General features: G+C 52.2%; 1 protein-coding gene across 3 annotated transcripts in view; it reads left to right on the forward strand.

Moving 5' to 3' along the window:
- The window catches only part of CACNA2D2 (calcium voltage-gated channel auxiliary subunit alpha2delta 2), a 598918-nt gene extending 587697 nt beyond the window's left edge, over positions 1–11221 (forward strand). For all 3 annotated transcript variants that reach the window (XM_084635197.1, XM_084635195.1, XM_084635196.1), the window contains 6 exons: positions 224–276; positions 2472–2527; positions 2896–3019; positions 5150–5259; positions 6040–6128; positions 6458–11221. In XM_084635197.1, the coding sequence (XP_084491323.1) occupies positions 224–276; positions 2472–2527; positions 2896–3019; positions 5150–5259; positions 6040–6128; positions 6458–6586 (561 nt within the window). In that variant the 3' untranslated portion in view covers positions 6587–11221. The remainder of the gene's footprint in view (positions 1–223; positions 277–2471; positions 2528–2895; positions 3020–5149; positions 5260–6039; positions 6129–6457) is intronic.
- The last annotated feature ends 7113 nt before the right edge of the window (positions 11222–18334 follow it).

An 18334-nucleotide genomic window follows, 5' to 3' on the forward strand; every position in this document is an offset into this window, starting at 1 on the left:
TCACTCATATGTTATAAAGCAGGGGAGACAAGAGCAAATGGAGCCCTCTATCTGTGTGGCTCTAGCACAGGCATCTCCGGGGAGCGCTTCACACCTGTTCTTTTGCAGCATCAATCCCTGGATGCTGCCCACTGGTTTGTAATTGTAGAGTTTCTCGGCGGCCCTGTTGACAGGTGGGCCCGGCTCTGTTGACACCTTGTTTCCTTCTCCTCTTTCTTTTCAGCCCACCATGGCAGATTTCCTGAACCTGGCTTGGTGGACATCAGCCGCCGCGTGGTAAGTCTCCATCTCCGCTGCTGCTGAGCCCCGAGCAGCCAGGGGAGCTATCTGCGGCCCAGATTTTAGAGTGAGACTGGAGAGTAAGGATGTGCCACAGCGAGGCAAAGTGAGAAAGTGCAAGTGATAGAAGTCAGGTGGAAATGCTTTAATAGCTCCCATCTGGTCCATCCCATCCCCCGGGCCAGAGAATTCCCTACACTCCATGCTCCTGGGGCTTGTCCACTCTTCTTCTGAATCTGTGGGGCTTCCACCTCACTTCCTTTGGGAGCCTCCATTTCTGCCTCACAAGTCTCAGCATCAGAAAATGTTCCCTGCGATTCAGCCTACATCTGCACTAGTCCATTTCAACCCCGATCTCCTGATTATTTCCCTGCTCTGCTCCCTTGGTGTTTACACCTTTCAGATACAATGTGAGATACTCCCTTTAGTCAGCATCTCTCTCTCTGTCTCACACCCACAAACACCCACACACCCCTAGGCATCAGTTATACATTTCTCTGTACAGTTAAGCGGAAAGTTTCTAACATGGATGTCTAAAATTAGGTACCTAAATAAGTGGCTTCCCTGACTTTATCCGGAGCTGCTGGTGCTCAGCAACGCATGTTTGAAAATCAGGCCATTTTTATTTAGGGGTCTAAATGTGGATATAGATATCTAACTTTCACCACCCAAATGTGAACATTTTTGGCTTTCGTGCTTTTTATGGGAGTGTTACATAGATCATTAGGTTGGTGCCCAGATGCAGTGGTGGTTGGCACGCTATTAGTAGATAGATCTATCTGGATGGATGGATGGACGGATGGATCTATCTATCTCAGAGGTGGGCAAACTATGGCCCATGGGCCACATCCAGCCCACGGGACCCTCCCCCGCTGTTCCCCCTCCCATGCAGCCTCAGATCACTGCGCCACTGGCACAATGCTCTGGGCAGCGCAGCTGCAGAGCCGCAGCCTGACCCGGGGCTCTGTGCTGCGCGGTGGCGTGGCTGGCTCCAGCCGGGCGGCATGGCTGCCTGTCCTGGTGCTCTGGGCGACGCTGCTGTAGCGCCGCCAGCCACCGGTGCTCCAGGCAGTGCGGTAAGTGGGCAGGGAGCAGGGGAGGTTGGATAGAGGGCAGGGGAGTTCGGGGTGGTGGTCAGGGGTGTGGATAGGGGTCGAAACAGTCAGAGGGCAGGGAACAGGGGGGTTGAATGGGGGCAGGGGTCCCACGGGGGCAGTCAGGAAGGGGGGGGGTTGGATGGGGTGGTGGGGGGCAGTCAGAGGCAGGGGTTCTGGGGGTGGTCGGGACAGGGAGAAGGGGTGGTTGGATGGGGCAGGAGTCCCAGGGGGGGCAGTCAGAAATGAGAGAAAGGGTTGGATGGGGTGGCGGGGGCTCCGAGGGCGGTCAGGGGAGAGGGAGCGGAGGGGGGGGGGGATGGGGCAGGAGTCCCGGGAGGGCCGTCAGGGAGTGAGAAGCGGGTGGGTCAGATAGGGGGTGGGGGCTAGGCCACGCCTGGCTGTTTGGGGAGGCACAGCCTCCCCTAACCAGCCCTTCATACAATTTCGGAAACCTGATGTTGTCCTCAGGCCAAAAAGTTTGTCCGCCCTGATCTCTCTGGATGGAGAGAGATGGAAGGGGATAGCCTTGGGGCCAGTAGAATTGCTCCTGGATGCTGTGTGGGTTTGGTTTGAAAATCGTACTTTATTAGCAAATGGAACGTCATCTCTCACCCAGTTTTTGCCGCGTTTATGTTAATTGCTCGTATCTGCTTCAGTGATGTCACCTGCCAAGTGACAGAATTTGAGTTCTGCTTGCAGAGGAGAATAGCCTGAGGAAAGCGAGTGCTCTTCGATGGAAGAGAAGGCTTAGAGCAGCTGGGTCTCTTTGGCTTTGATCAGATTCACGGTGGAATGGGGTGGGTTCCTTTCCATGCGATGGCTGTACCTGCCTTCATGATGTCAGAGTAGCTCAAAGCCAGGCAAAGCAACCTCCCGCACACAGAGCGAAAGGGAGAAGAAACATCTGCTTCCGGCTTCTGACCTTGTGAGCTGCATGTCAGGCTGGAGTGAAGGGGGCTCAGCTGGCACAGTGTAAAACTGTCTATACTAGTGCTCCAGCCCACAGCCTTATAGTCAGTTTGTAGCCTGGCCCTAGCAGTGTGTTCTGATTGGCCTCTCATGTCAACTAACAGCTCTGTGTTTTCCTTCCCAAAGGTCTTTGTTCCAGCAGCTCTTGTACGGCCTCACCTACAGCAGCTGGTTTCAAACAGGTACGATCTGCCCGGGTTAACACCGTGCAGCAGTGGGAGGGATGAGTCAGGAGGAGGGAGCACATGAGAGAGGGGGAGTAAACGTCTGTCCGGGGGATGGAGAGTACTAAGCGACTGAGATAGATGATGTCACCAGCTGATCCTCCATTGGCCAGCACCTGGAGTCACTGCAGTAACCACCCAGCCCCAGTGTGCACATTTCAGGGGTACATTATATTGAGTGTATTTTTGGACAGCAAAGTCCGCCTTAGTTCTGGCCACTGCTTCAGAGAGGCTTAGAGAAGCAGGGCACATTCCAGTGGGGTGGGAATGAGCAGCCAAGGGTTTTCCTCCTGCCATGTCCCACTGTGTCTTGTCCCTGGTGACAGAGGATGTCACAGCAGACAGCATGGAGTCCAGAGAGACCAGCTGCATCATGAAGCAGACGCAGTACTACTTCAGCACCGTCAACGCCACTTATAACGCTATGATCGACTGTGGAAACTGCTCAAGGTCAGTGTGACAGGGTGCCCACAGCGACGGGCTTCAGAGCAGCTGGTAACCAGAACATGGTGTCCAGAGTGCGTGTCACAGCTAGACAACATGGGCTCTGTTGCCAGGAGGGCTGGGGGCGTGAGAGTGTCTTTCTCCTTCCAAGGGGTCCTGAGGCTGAGGACACTGGAGTGCCCTAGTGTCAGTCCTGTGCAGCAGGCTGCATGTCGTCAATCCAACGGCTGGAGAGGAAGGAGCCGGGCTGCTGAAGAAGAGCAGAACAATGAAGATGGCTCCTTGGGCCCCATCCAACTCCTGTTAAAATCAAAGCAAAGAGTTCATTCAGTGGGAGCTGACTCAGGTCCCATGCAAAGGAAGCTCCATCTCTTCTTTCCACTTCAGCTGCTTCTCCTTGAGTGGCACAGGTGCTTTGCAGTCGCGCCAAGGATTGGAACAAACACAGCAGCGCTGGCAGTGTCATAAGCAGTAGCAGCCAACAAGCATGCAGTGGTACTGCATCTCGAGTGCATTTGCAGGTTTGAAGCCAAACTCTTTGTGCCATCAGCTCTGTGCAGAATCACAGGCAGCTGCTAGAATGTCACTGCTTGCGCTTGTGTGATTTGTTTTGTTGCATTTGGCTGCAGAGTCCCTGATCCGCAGGGTTGTATGAGAGATCTGCACACTCTGAGCCATTGTTAGCTGATCAGACTCCTCCGCCCAGAAAGCCTTCCTGATGAGAAGCTAGGGAACATTGACACCTGGGAGAGGAACTTTCTCTTCCCCTTCAGGTTCTTTTTTAACTCAGGAGGTCTTGCGGTTTAAAATGCTGGTGTATTTTATACTGGACCAAATACAAATCTGTGTATGGGACCAGTGTAAATGAGAGCAGAATTTGTTACATGATCATTTTAGCTGATCCTAATTAAGTCACGTTAGCCAAAGGCCTGTCAGCATGCACAGAGGCCAGGCTACTCAATTCTGAGCAGTGCCTTGCGTGCTGGGATCTGTAGTCTCTCAATGGGCAGCTGCATCCTGCTCCATGGTACATAGTTTGGATGGGGCCCTTCATCACCTGCCCAACTGACACGTCACCCTCGGTTGGGCAAAGCTTGGGTACCTTGCTGACTCAATAAGAACTGCAAGACCAGAAAAGTCTTGTGGGTGCATGAATTAATAATGACTTTAATTCAGCCGATGGTCAGTTATTGATTGCTGAGATGCCCAGGTGGCAGCAGCAATCCCCCCCCGAAAAGGTCCCCGGTTCGTTCCCACGCCTGCTGAGAAGGGGAAGGAGGATGCAGCGGTGCTGGGGTTGGGGGTGCCAGAGCTACTGTTCCCTCTGTGATGTGATGGCTGTTGTGGCCCTGATCTAATTTTACACTGGAGGTGTGAATTGTGTCTCTCTCTGTTTGTAAAGCACCACTCTCGGCTGTGGCCCCTTTATATAAATAAACACTTGCAGTAGCAAGTTATTACCAGCAGGACAGTGGGGTGGGAATAGGTATTGTTTCATATTCTCTGTGTATATATAAAGCCTGCTGCAGTTTCCATGATATGCATCTGAGGAAGTGAGCTGTAGCTCACGAAAGCTTATGCTCTAATAAATTGGTTAGTCTCTAAGGTGCCACAAGTCCTCCTTTTCTACTTGCAGTAGCATTGTCCCATGACACCAGCAATTGCTGGTACAGACCGCCCCTTGGGCTGAGTGAGCTGGATGCGAGGTGAGCTCCAAATTGTGCAGGCTACTGGGGTTTCATTAAGTGGAACCTTTCCCCTCTAACGTCAACACAGCGGCTCTGACACCCGAATCCTCACAGCCTGGGCAGGAAGGAATTTCACCCAGCTGAATAGGGCCGCCAGATGGGTTGAAAGCTTTGGATTCCTCTTTGGTACCTTAATCTTCCTTCACGTCGCTCCCTGATAACACTTGGGAGGTCACCAATGGCAGGGGATGTGGCGGCCTGTACTGGCGTGTGGGGCTCAGGGTCATAGGTCAGCCAAGCCAAGGAAGAAGCACACTCATGGTAGCTAGGGGTTCCCAGGTAGCACTAGCAGGGTTTGCTCACCGCTCCTCAGGAGCGGCACAGCAGAGATGGAGGATGCAGGGCAAGAGATGTGGCCCAGGATAACCACATTGCTCCCCTCCCACAGGCTGTTCCATGCACAGAAGCTCGCCAACACCAACCTGCTGTTCGTCGTAGCGGATAAGCCGATGTGCAGCCAGTGTGAGTCCACCAAGCTCCCTCAGGCGGAGATACGAGGTATCCTTTGATTGTTGCTGCATTGGGCTTCACAGCTCCCGCCTCAGCCTCAGGACACGGCCAACAGCCACTGGAGAGAAGAGGAGCTTTTCTACTGGATGATCATAGAGGGTGGAATTCACTCCGTACTGAGGCCAGTACAATGCCCTATAAGCGCCTCTTTAAGCCCACAGGTTTCAGGAGAGCCCTAAGTGCAGCCCATGCTAGTGCAGGACCCACCCCCAGCCCCTGGCAGCCCAACACCTTAGAAATAACAAACATAGTCCACAGATCAACTCCCCTTGGAGCTGGTTGTGTCTCTGCCTTGTCTGGGTTCAGCTCTGAGCTGTTTCTCTTCTGGGCCTGCACCCCCAAGAGTGTTCAGATGCCCAGGTGATCACTTAAGTTCTCCAGGCCAGGTGACTAGTGAGGGAAGGCTAAGGGAGCTGGAATTGTTCTCAATGGGAAGAGAGGAGACCAAGGCAACCTGCCAGAGGGCTTCAAAGACAGCAAGGGGATCGATGATGATGGGTTGAAATACATGGTTCCTGCTAGAGAAGTGTTAAAAGCCAAGGGGCAATGCTGTGCACTAGCCTCCAAGTGAGGAGAGAAGAGAACCGGGGAGAACATCTTGGGAGGTCTCGGTCCTTCCCTAATCGCAGACCTCATGAAGTCTCCTGCATTCTGGGTGGCCTCCTGTCCGATTGCTTAACTTCTCTAAGCTGCCCCAGCCCTGCTTCGTCCCTCTGTCCTCTCCCCCAGAATCATGCCTGCACCGCGTTGTATCCTTGACACATGAAGCTCCACCGAGAGATCCAAATCAGTGTGAGCTGGTAGACAAGCCCCGGTACCGGAAAGGTCCCCACATCTGCTTCGACTACAATGCAACGGTAAGCGGGGGAACCAGCTCCAGGGGCAGGGGAAGCAGGGGTCCCAGGAGAAGGGAGGCAGGGCAAGCTGTGCATGGGATCTGCTAGGGATGGAAAGCAAGGTTGCCAGCAGCTCGTGCTTTTTTAAGGGTGCACCGGGTCATAGGCAATAACCTCCCCCTGGTTTGGAAGCTTTCCTAGAGTGAGTGCATCTGTTCTGGGCATCAGTCAGCGGAAGCTGGTCACTGCATGGGGACTGCCTTTGTCCCAGGTCCCACTGGCACATGTGTGATGATCTCGCCCACCCACCCGATCCCTGCAGAAACCCATCTCGCCTTTTGTCTCCGCAGGAAGATACCTCAGACTGCGGCAGAGGGGCCTCCTTCAAACCCTCCCTCAGCATCTTGTTAGCCCTGCAGCTGCTGCTCCTCTACTTGACTGCCAGCCACCAGCCTCTGTTCTCAGCATCTTGCCTTTAAAACATCCATCTGGGCCAACCCATCCATTTTTCTTTTGTTTAAAACTCCATCTCCATCCTCTCCAGGCGTGTTGGAAAAGGGCAACTTCTCGTCCCATCCGCTCTGGTTACACCTTGGCTGTGGCTCATGAGGACCTCCTCTCACTCCACTCAGGAGCCTGGAATATCTTTTTCTTTTTCCTTTTGCTTTGTTTCCCATTCTCTCCAACCTGGCCTTGCCTTTCTAGTGTCTCTGTGCAGCAGGTTGGCAAGAACTGAGCTTGAGCAAGACTTGGGGAATCACAACCCATTTGAGGCTTCTGTTCTTCAGACAGTGAGCGTCCTTGAGCTCTTGACTCCTTGACCCTGTCCTCTCCCTGCCATTGAGCTTTTGGCCAAATACGAAGAACAGTGACCTGGTTTTTTGATTTGGTTTTCTTTTTTTTTTTTTCTTTTTTTTTCTCTCTTTTCCCTCATGGAACCTGTGGAATTCTGGGAGGTTTTGTAGTTTCCATTGAGAGATGTCTTACCATTTTGCTGTCTTAAAGTATTTAACCAACACTGATGCCAGATTGCTCTTGTGTTTGAGATAATCTGCCCTCCCACCCTGCCCATCCAAATGAAAACGCAAAACAAAATAGAAGAGAAAAAAATGGTGTTTTCTTGCCAAATTGAGACGAGTCTTGTTAACTTCTCAGCCAATCACCGTGGCTTCTTGAACACAAAAAACAACCAATGTCATAGTTTTATAATGTCCTCATTTGCTTCTCCATGCCACCCAATCCCTAGGTGCTTTCCAGTGCCATCCCGTCCAAGTCTCACCTTATTTACATCCATCTTATTCCAATCTTCAATTATTATTTTGTAGCCTGAGGATTTTAAACCAGATCTTTCTACATCTACTTTCCAATGTTTTAGCCTGAAGAAGTACAAGTATTTATTGTCAGCAACAAGGACACACACACAAAAAAAGAAACTTGAATGGAATGTCATGGTCAGTATTATTTATTTAAATCGATAACTCTGTCGTGGGGAATTGGGAGAGAGGGTCCAGGACCTTCAGCAGCCATTCATGTACATCATTCTAGCCCTGGCATACAGTGGGTGGGACTAATCATGGGTAAGAAGAACTTCCTGGTCCAAGTTCTCCTCATTCCCCAGAGATATCCTCCCACTGCAACCCAGGCCGGATAACAGCTGCCCCTGGACAGTTGACCCAAGGGTACATTAGCAGGAAGCTTGGCTAAGGGTTCATGGATCTCTCTCTGTACCGGACTACCACCATTAGGGCAGGCACTAGCCACTCCTTTGAGTAGCGTGCCCTGATCCTTTGTGCTGAGTCATTCTCCACCAGGCACGCAGAGCTGGAGAGGATCCATCAGGGCCTTTTAAAACACCCAGGGCCTGGTATAAGGAGGGTGCTGAGCCCCCACAGCTCCCATAGACCTCAGTGGGGTTCAACACCTCCAAAAAGCCCTGCCCAAGCTCATCCCTGGGTGTAACTGTTAAGTCAGCAGAGATACACCAGGGTGCGTTTGGCCCTAACACCCCAAATATGCCCCCAGAGGGACTGGCATCCAGGACAGCTCTGCTAGAGGAAGAGGGTCCCTGAACTGAACCCCCCAGAATGGCCAAGTGGTGCCCGCATGTTGCTCCCATTAACTCTGCCTCTGAGGGGAGAGTTTGACCTAACGCACCTTTGGCCATCGGTTGCCTGGTGGACGCTTTGGAAAGGGCATGCGCTAGCAAGGGGGTTTGGCCACAGAGCAGGGGGTTGGGCCCCAGAGGCGTAAGTTCAGCCTCCCGAAACGGCATGCCGGGCAAGAAAAGGAGGAAGATGCTACACAGGCAGAGGTAAAGTGCCAGGTGAGCCACCAGCAGGGGAATGCCGTGATGCATTTGACACGTTATTATCTGGGTGCCCACAGCCCTTGTTTTCACACTTGGAATGCCTCGGTGCATGACGCACGTTACCCTGGGCCTGTGAAGCACCCAGACGTCTGGGAGAGGGCAGAACATCTGGATCCTAGGGTCTCACTAACTGGGGACTTGAGACGGACCAGTCTTTCAAGTAGCAGCCAGCACTTTCTGTCCCTGATGTCACATATGTATCCGGATGGCATCAGATGCCCCCCACACGGGCCTTTCAGATCTGGTTTTAGGGGAGAGGGTTCTATGGGCACCTGCCACTCAACTCAAGCCCCCGCCAAGAGCCCCTCCAGTTGTCTTCATAATGGCATGTTTTATGTCTGGGGCCAGCTTTTGAAATCAAAGTCAGAATCCCTTCCACCATAGCGAGTGGTGTCTAGATGGGATATCAAAGTGGCAGGGCTAGCTCTGTGCTTGTCCCCAGCTGTTGGGGCTGTTCCTGGTGCACAGGCAGGGACGCCATTCAACACAGGTTCAGCTGCACTGGAGTACTCTCCCGACCCCAAAGCCCCCTTCTCTCCAGCCAAATATCGCCTCTGCCTCTTTGCGTTGGGTGGCCAGGAAAGGGGAAAGGACCCTCGCTCATTGCTGCTTCATGGGTGGGAGCACAGAGCAACTTCATGAGGGGCAGTTCAGTGCAGTACAGGGAGCAGGGCAATGCAATTGTGACTCCACGCAGTGTGAAAGCAGCTCCGTGCAATGCGACGCTCCAGAGCGGAGTGTTGCAGCTCAGTGCAATGCGATGCACCGGAGCGGAGTGCTGCAGCTCAGTGCCATGTCAGGCCACATTAATGCAGCTCAGCAGAATAGAGTGCAGTCCCATGCGAGCGATGCCATGCTGTGCACCATGATCCAGTAGGCCTCTGGCACATCTGCTGGATCTTCTTAGCTTCCCTTTTAATCACTCTCTGTATGGGGAGCAGGGTGGGGTATTTAGTCTTTCTTGCTATCTCCACAACCAATCCTGCCTCAACCGCTATGTCATTAGCAAGGGGTTCATGTGCTGTCACAGCTGCCATCCCTGTCTTCAGAACCAGCAGCCAAATGTCTGAGAAGACCTCATTGCTTCCCGTTCTGTCCACGGCTCATTCGGTTTAGTGTTCCTGTTAGCAAAGATGAGCCCAGCCATTGCTGACCCACGGCTGCTGACCTGTGCCCCCCACCTCATCCTGTACCCTTGGTCTCTCCTGAGCCAAGACTGCCAAGCCACGCCAGACCGTGCGACTGCTTTGTGACGTGGGCAAACGTCTGTGAGGTACTAACAGATCCCGCCCCACCTCCATTTCCTTTCACTTCTCACCAAAGCCGGCCTGAACCCCTAGGGTAAAAAAACAAGCCTGCCGCCACCTTGCCCCCATCTCCGTGTTTGCCTGAAGCCACGGAGCCGGGGAATGTGTGTCCCCGCTCAGGAGCAAACAGAAACCAAAGGCCAAGGGAGAGAAAACCAGATGTACGCTCCTATAGAATCTCCTTGATTTCTGGTGTGTTGACACCTGGGCAGGAAGAGCGAGGAACAGTGTGGCGGGGAGGCAGGCGGGCGGGGGGCATTGCTCTGCTGTGTGACACCACAGTGTGGAGCCAATATACAGGAGCCAGTTTGTGAGCTGCTTGTATAAGCTACTGGCTTAAGGCCCAGCAGAGTGTCCACTGAGCCGGGATGAGCCCTTTGTTTGATCGTGTCTCCCACCAACAGATGGCCCCCGTGACTGTAGCAGGCGGCTCCTTTCAGCTAGGAGAGCTCTCTGTCAGCTCACAGAGCTGGGGCTCCTGCAGAGGTTGTATTTCTGTCCCCCTGGCTGCTAGCATGTGGCAGAGCCAGTTGCACCTGGAATATGCACAGCGCAGCCCCATCAGCACTAGCCAGCCAGGCTGCATCGTCTCTGCTCCGTGAGAACGGCATCTCCCCAGGGCTCCAGATCAGGGCAGCCTGCAGCCCCAGCCTGGGCTGCCAGAGTGAAGCCAGGCTCCTTCCCACGCACCTGCCATGCCCTGAAACAAGACATTAGCCCCTTGGGGCGTGATTAGGCTAGCGCCCTCGCTGTGCCCTGCCTCCACCCTGGCACTGCGGCTCTGTTCCTGCTGGGCAGAGTGCTTCCTGGGATCCAGCAACAGCACACAGCCCTTGCCAGATACGCCCCCCAGCGCGCGCACGCTCACCCCATGTGTTCACACAGCCACCTGCAGACACATCCCCTCGTACGCACAAGGGAATACGCACTCTTGTGCGTTCACAGACCGTGCCCACACCAGCGCATCCTGGCCCACGTGGCTACCCCTCCCGTGAACACACACGCGCGTACGTACACACGCTCCTGCACACACCCTAACACAATCTTTTGAACCATTTTGTGCTAGGCTACTGTCATCACCCCTCACCCAGGAGCCTGGTAGCGCCATTCCCCCTGTAACCCTACTCTGATCCTGACACAAACTTCACCCCAGCAGCCGCAGGGCCAAACAGGAGACCAGTCAGAACAGCCAACGCTAGAGGTGGCTTTTCCCCTTGAATTCCCCTAGCGCTGTGTTTGTTTTCCCTGAAGGAACTCTGACCAGATCCCACCATTGCCATAAGCACCCAGGCCCCTTTGCCCCCCAGCTGCGTGCCCTGCAGGAGGCTGGCACTCCCAGCCTGCAGGAATTTCAGAGGTCTCCCAGTGAAGCGCCAGCAGTGCAGAGTGCAGGGGACGAGGTGGGGGGGAGGAGATGGCTGGGGCAGAGTGTGCTGATGAAGTGGGGGTGGGGCAGGGGAGAGCCAGGCAGAGTGCAGGGGATGGGGGGGGCAGGGGAAGGGAAGACTGGGGCAGAGTGCAGGGCAGGAGGTGTTGCGGGGAGCAGGAGATGGCCAGGGCAGAGTGCAGGGGATGGGGGATGGTGGGGACAGAGTGCAGAGCCCAAGGTGGGGGTGGGGGGAAGGGACGGCTGGGGCAGAATGCAGGGAATGAGCTGGGGCTGGGGCAGAGTGCAGGGGATGAGGTGGGGTGGGTAATGGCCGGGGCAGAGTGCAGGGGATGAAGTGGGGGTGGAGGTAGAGGGGATGGCCGGGGCAGAGTGCAGGGGGTGAGGTGGGGGTGGAGGTAGAGGAGATGGCCGGGGCAGAGTGCAGGGGGTGAGGTGGGGGTGGAGGTAGAGGGGATGGCCGGGGCAGAGTGCAGGGGGTGAGGTGGAGGTGGAGGTAGAGGGGATGGCCGGGGCAGAGTGCAGGGGGTGAGGTGGGGGTGGAGGTAGAGGAGATGGCCGGGGCAGAGTGCAGGGGGTGAGGTGGGGGTGGAGGTAGAGGGGATGGCCGGGGCAGAGTGCAGGGGGTGAGGTGGAGGTGGAGGTAGAGGGGATGGCCGGGGCAGAGTGCAGGGGGTGAGGTGGGGGTGGAGGTAGAGGGGATGGCCGGGGCAGAGTGCAGGGGGTGAGGTGGGGGTGGAGGTAGAGGGGATGGCCGGGGCAGAGTGCAGGGGGTGAGGTGGAGGTGGAGGTAGAGGGGATGGCCGGGGCAGAGTGCAGGGGGTGAGGTGGGGGTGGAGGTAGAGGGGATGGCCGGGGCAGAGCTGTGCAGAGTACACTGAGGCTAGCAAGGGAGCCAGTGAAGGAATTTGATGCATGTGCAGGGTGCTGGGGATCGGGCGGAGGAGGGGAGCCGGGGTTTGGGGGTGGGTTCAGGGCAGGAGATGGGGAACCGGTGACCTACCCATCCCCACTTAGGAAAGCAACAGGGGCTGGAGCACACCTCATCTCACCCTGAGCTGCTCCGTTTCCAGTGCAGCACTGGGGGCTGCATTGGCCTATTGGCCATCATCATTTTAGCTGTGTCCACGTACCCCTGTACCCGACACACAGCTGCCAGCAGGGGGCGCCCAGGGCTGGCTGGAACTGAAATCACCAGACCTTTGTAATGCTTATATAAAATTAATTCAACTAAACCAACTTGGGGGATGGGAGGGGGGTGGGAAGGGGGAAGCCACAGACCTTGCCGGTTTGACCCTTGAGCCGGGGGAGGGGAGGGAGCGGGTAAGGGAAGTGATTCATTAATTAATGACTGGGTTAATTAATGGTCATTTTGCTTGTAGCTTTTTCAGTGTGTGTTTGGTTAAATGTCTCTGGGAAACGTGTTTGGAACAGATGGCTGGATCTGTGTTACTGGGAGTCTGTGTAATTCTATAGTCTAGTTAGGTGCTCATTTGAGAATAACAAAAAAGCCTATACATAAATATAAATATATATATTCTATTTTACGTTTAAAAAACTAAAAACTAAAAGAACAAAGTGAACCACTAGATAGTTGTTCTGCTGGGATCAAATCCTGATCATTCCTCATCTGAACGCTTTCTTCTGCTCATTCGAAAAGGTTGTTTTTTTTTTATTTGATTTGATTTTATCTTTTTTTGTACAGAACAGTCAGAAAACTTTAAAAAAAGACAAAAAACTTTGTAAAATATTGTGTGTGTGATTCCTTGTAAAATATTTTCAAATTGTTTATTACAGAGGATCAGTTATTAAATAATGTTCATATTTTCACTTCACACGTGGTGGCTTTTTTTAGCTGGTTTTGAATGGGATTGGGGAGGGTGGCTGGGATGCCATATATGCTGGGGAATTAGTAGCTGCTTTAATGGATTGATTGCTCCTGCTTGACTCTGGGAGGTTGACATGTCAGTGCAGAATATTAGGTTCTTATAGATATACAAGGCAGGCTATGCCCCTATACTCAGCTGGCAGGGGTTGCAATGCCCAAAGCCAGCTGCCCCTTGCTAACTACGTGGGCCCAACATGGAGAATGCAAGTGGACAAGCCCTTCATTCAGGTATGGGGGGGATTCCTACAGGAGGACTGGTTATCCCAGTTTATGCTGGTCAGGAGACTTGTCGTGGCAGCTGAGTGGGGCTGGTGCCATATCAGGATTCAGGACCTAGGGCCCCAAGGCTGGAGGAAGCTGCTTGCTCCCCCGGGAAGGCGCTGGCGAAGGGAGCACCCATCAGTGTTCTCCAGCACACCTGGTTGGTTGATGCTCATTGTGTCATCAGCAGGCTCCTTAGGAGAGCCAGAGGGCTCGCTGAGAGGAGACATGTTAGAGGTCTCTGAGTCTCCACCCTCCGATCTCCAAGCATCTCAGTCCCTGGATCTGTCTCTTGTCTGCTGTTTAGTCACAAACGCATATGCCTTCCTATGCCACAAAATGCAGCCCCACAAGGACACAATTGCTAGCTGCCTGCTGGCTGGCCCGTTGGCAATGGTGGAAGACAGGCTGGTGGACAGCTGCACCGAGCGGTGGGGATGAGGGGACGGAACAGGTCAACATCAGGCTGGTAAGGGCATGAGTTCTAATCCTGGCCATGTTGTAAAGTCATCTCCCCTCTATGTGTGTATGAGTTTCCCCAGCTGGACAATGGGGCCGCCCTGTGTTACCCCTCAGGGGTTACAGGAAGATGAGTTCAGTAAATGTCAGCTAGACACTGACCAAATTGGGGCCCTTCCAGGACCAGACTGGGCCTCAAAGATCTACCCTGCCACCACCTGACAGAGGCCAGAATGGGGAGTGTGGCGTAGATCAGCCAACAACTACTGGCCGCATTACCGCGCTTCATAACCCCACATGGGCAAGTTACCTATGAGACTAGGGAGAAGGTGAGCAGAGGACACAGGTGGGCAGAGTTAAGGTTGCTGTTGGACCATTGACTTGCCTGAGTTGCTAGCAATTAGGGTTTGTTGACAATTATAATGTCTTTAGAGGAAACTATGCTGCATTCTCTGCCCTCCCTCTCATTGTTATTTGTTAGGTATGTGCATTGTGATTGTGCCTAGAAGTCTTGCATTGCGCTAGGCACTGTACAAACACAAACCAAAACCACGTATCCCTGCCCCAAAGAGCTGACCAGCCAAGTAACACTTCTCTGGCTGCAACTAGCAAAGAGATGGCGCTGGCAATGAAACCTCAGCCGTAACGCCACAGACACTGATCTACACCCGGGTAAGGTGCCAACTTAAGGCCACAAAACTCAACGGTAGGGTCCTTTATAGCAGTGATACTCAGACTGTGGGTCGCGCGCCACAATGTGACTGTTGCGGCACATGACATGAACACGTGCCCCTGAAGAAGTGAGGTTTTTACCCACAAAATCTTATGCTCAAATATATCTGTTAGTCTTTAAGGTGCCACCGGACTCCTTATTGTTTTTGTTAAAACACTGTGTTACTTCATTATTAACCAATATAAGTTATTAACCAATCAGGATGCTTTCATCGTATTATTAACCAATTGTAATTGATAATGATAATACTTGGTCAGTGAATATAAGAACGGCCATACCGGGTCAGACCAGAGGTCCATCCAGCCCAGTATCCTGTCTTTCGGCAGCGGCCAATGCCAGGTGCCCCAGAGGGAATGAACAGAACAGGTAATCACCAAGTGATCCACCTCCTCTCTCATTCCCAGCCTCTGGCAAACCGCGGCTAGGGACACCGTCCCTGCCCATCCTGGCTCATAGCCATTGATGGACCTATCATTCCACTGTCATACTATTTAAATAAGACTATGTAGTACTATAGTAAACGAAACAATGAAGATCTTTTGGGTAATGCTGAGTGCTAATTTGGCTCCTGAACCACGGAGGTTTGCGTATCACTGCTTTATAGCAGGAGTATTGGGCCCTAAATGAGAAGCAAATCAAGCCCCTATGGTTTCTGCTGTGACCTGTAAAAGGTGGCAGGGAAATGTACAAGAATCTGTCAAAATTTGTGTAAGGCATCAGGCTCTCCCTTCCTTCCAGTGCCCAGCAGATACAACGCTCGAGTCACTAGAGTGCTTTCATCTTCTGCTCAGGGCCTGAAACCCCAACAGGAAAGGAAATCTCATCAGCTCAGGGCTCTGCTAAGCCGCTTGCTTACCCCACCATTCTAGCTGGGCAATGAGGACACCTTTCATAGCGCCCGCCCAGAATGGTACTTGGGCCTGTAGGAGGGTTGGGGACTGCAGCTGAGGAGGGGATGGGGATTTCCAGTAAAAAGCAGGGCTATCATTAACAAGGAGAAGCAGGAGCAGCAGGGATTCCCTTGGGAGAGGAAGAAGTGAGAACCTGCTGGAGGAAAAGGGGCCTCAGGCAAGAAAACCCTGGCTGGTTGCACTCAGCCAAAGAGCAGGGAGGCTCCTGCATAGCCCAAGTGGAGGGGGTGAGAGTTTGCAGAAGAAGAGCTCAAGGGATGGGCCAGATTTACATCTCCTTATGTTTAGTAAGGCCTTGGTGGGACCATGGTTGAAGATCAGCAGGGAAGAGGGACCTCTGTTTATAATTTCTAGTCTCTTTTCAAGTTTGGACCCTGAGGACTTTATCTTTGGCCTTGAACAGCTGCTGTTTGTCTTAACAACTGAGGCCGAACAAGGGCATGATTGAAATAAGTTTGTGAAATCCCTGGTCATCAAGCTCCTGAGGAGGGGGAAACTGAGGCAGAGTGCTGCAACACTGGGTCTTGCCACCATACGAAATGGAGGCCATTGTAGCACCCCAGCCACCAAGATTCTTGTGTGCAGGGCCACTCTCCTCAAAAAGGGAGAAAGAGCAAGCCACCAGGGAAAGCACCAGAAGATAAGGTGCTTGCTTCGGAATGGCTATGCCAGCAGAGAGCTTAAGAACAGCAGAAAACCCTGCGCATGCACGAACATATGCATGCCCACATGTGTCCATACCAAGCATGCACATACATACACACGCACACACCCATCCATGTTTGTGTCACCTGCTGTTAGAAAAAGGGCTGTGCTTTCCTTTCGACGTGCATGGGACCTGTTGGGAAGCAGCCTCCACAGAGAACAGAAAAGGGAAAACAATCAAGCATTAATATCCAGACAGCCTGGCTGAGACACCAGCAGCCGTAACTATCAGTCCTTCCATGCTGGCCAACATGCAGAGGGAGAGGTGAGTGAATCGAATGGTACTACTGTGTATTGTGGGAGGGAGTGTCTTATGGCAAGGAGTCTTCCTGAAGCTAGGAAAAGTCCCACAGTTACTGAAATTTGACAGGAAGAGCCTCTCAAATATGGACATAAACGGCTTCTTTGTCCTTGAGCATGTAAGAAGGCTTGGCAGAATTAGATTTTTATTTTTTATCATTTCAGTGGATAACATCAATGTTTACTTTTAAATTTTTTTTCCATTTTTATCAATTTAATTTTTCACAGCTGTGCAAGCTTATGGATTTTAAGCATTTTTAATTTTTTGTCAGCTATTTCAACTTTCACAGTTGTGAGAAATTATCAGTGGGGTGTCAGGCAATAATTACTAACAATAGATGCTGAGATTCAAAAAGTTAAAGCTTTATAACTATTAAATCACAAATTGTCAACATCACCTGTCAAAATATACAACGTAAATCTTAAACTCTATATTAATCAGTTCTCAAGCAGCATTTTTCTAACTTTGCTGCTCTGTACATTTCAATTATAATAAGTGAAAATATCTTTTCGTCATTTTGTGTGTGTCTGGTGAAAACAATGTTTATCAATCTTTATGGATAAAAATCTAATCCAATTGGCTGTCTGGTTTCACTAGCAATAAGTGATGCATTAAGCAGGCAGAGTCGTAGTGTTTAATATACTCTGAGGCCAGCAGTATCCGCTGAGGGTCTGCTATTAATGCTAGTAGCAGCCAGGTACTTGGCTTTTATAGCTGTACCTCAGGTCCTTCACCAATCCGAGTCCTGCCTGAAACCTTAGTCTCTCTCTTCAGTTCCACTCATCATACTACCTGTATAACTAGTTTTGGTGCAATCTTGCCCCCAGAGAGATCAGACATGGGGAATGATGCTGGGCCCTTGAGAACTTGGCATTCCTTTAGGGACGCTTCAGCCTGTTGGCTTTGAAATTTAGAGCTATAGCTGTGGACTCTGGACAGTCAACAATAGGGCACTTACTGGTGCAGCCTTGCCCTAGGATCCTGTGTGCTTTGTGCTGGGGGTCCTCTACCGAAACATATTGTCCTCTCTTGTTGATACTGTGCTTTTAAAATTCTCATCTCCTGCAGAATCTTCTGGCAGCCCAACATGCACCTTTCCAGCACCTGGACCTTTCCAAGCTGTGTATCTGTTTTGCAATTAAAAATTACCATGCTCACAGTCCCATGAACAAAAGACAAGGGCCCATTTCTGCCCATCCTATAGCTGAGGGAAAAGCTGCCAGGGTCCGGCAGTACTGCTGCTCTGAGCAGCAAGGTGAGTGTGAGGTATGCTGTCCCACAACCCCCTGAAATGCACTCATGAGACTTCCAGGAATCTCCTCCACGTTGGCACTGGCAGCATGGAGGGCTCACAAAGCCTCTATGTTCTCCCTGGCTGACTTTCCCGCAGGCGGAAGTCCAGATTTACCCTGTGGCTTGACAGAGTCACAGATGGGGAGCTATTACTGCTCAGGGTAGAAGATGCAGCTGTTCCTCCAATACATTAACCTTTACGCGCTGACTATTCATGTCCCCTGCAGCTGTGGGGAGCAGAGCACCTACAGAGCAGCTAGAAAAGGAAGAAGGGAAAGTTGGGCTTACTCAGGAGATCTCAATTCTCTTTCTGGGTCTGCCACTGCCACTTTGGACAACTGATTTGTCTTCTCACTTCTTCTGTTTCCCCATCTATTAATGTCTTGTCTGTAAACTCTTCCTAGTCAAGACCACCTATTGCTGTGTGTATGTACAGCACCTAGCACCCTGCCATCCTGATCTCAACCAGGGCTTCTAGGCAATCGTGAAATAGACTAGTAGGAGCAGCTGTGCTTTCAGCTTGATGATGATGATCCAGTGATGAGCTATTTAAAAGCCTCTCTAGAGGGGTCTGAGATGTAGCTGTTACAGTTTCTCTCCCCTCTTAGGGCCTT

Source organism: Lepidochelys olivacea (genome assembly GCF_965140295.1).
Source record: "Lepidochelys olivacea isolate rLepOli2 genome assembly, chromosome: 7".
Taxonomy (NCBI): domain Eukaryota; kingdom Metazoa; phylum Chordata; order Testudines; family Cheloniidae; genus Lepidochelys; species Lepidochelys olivacea.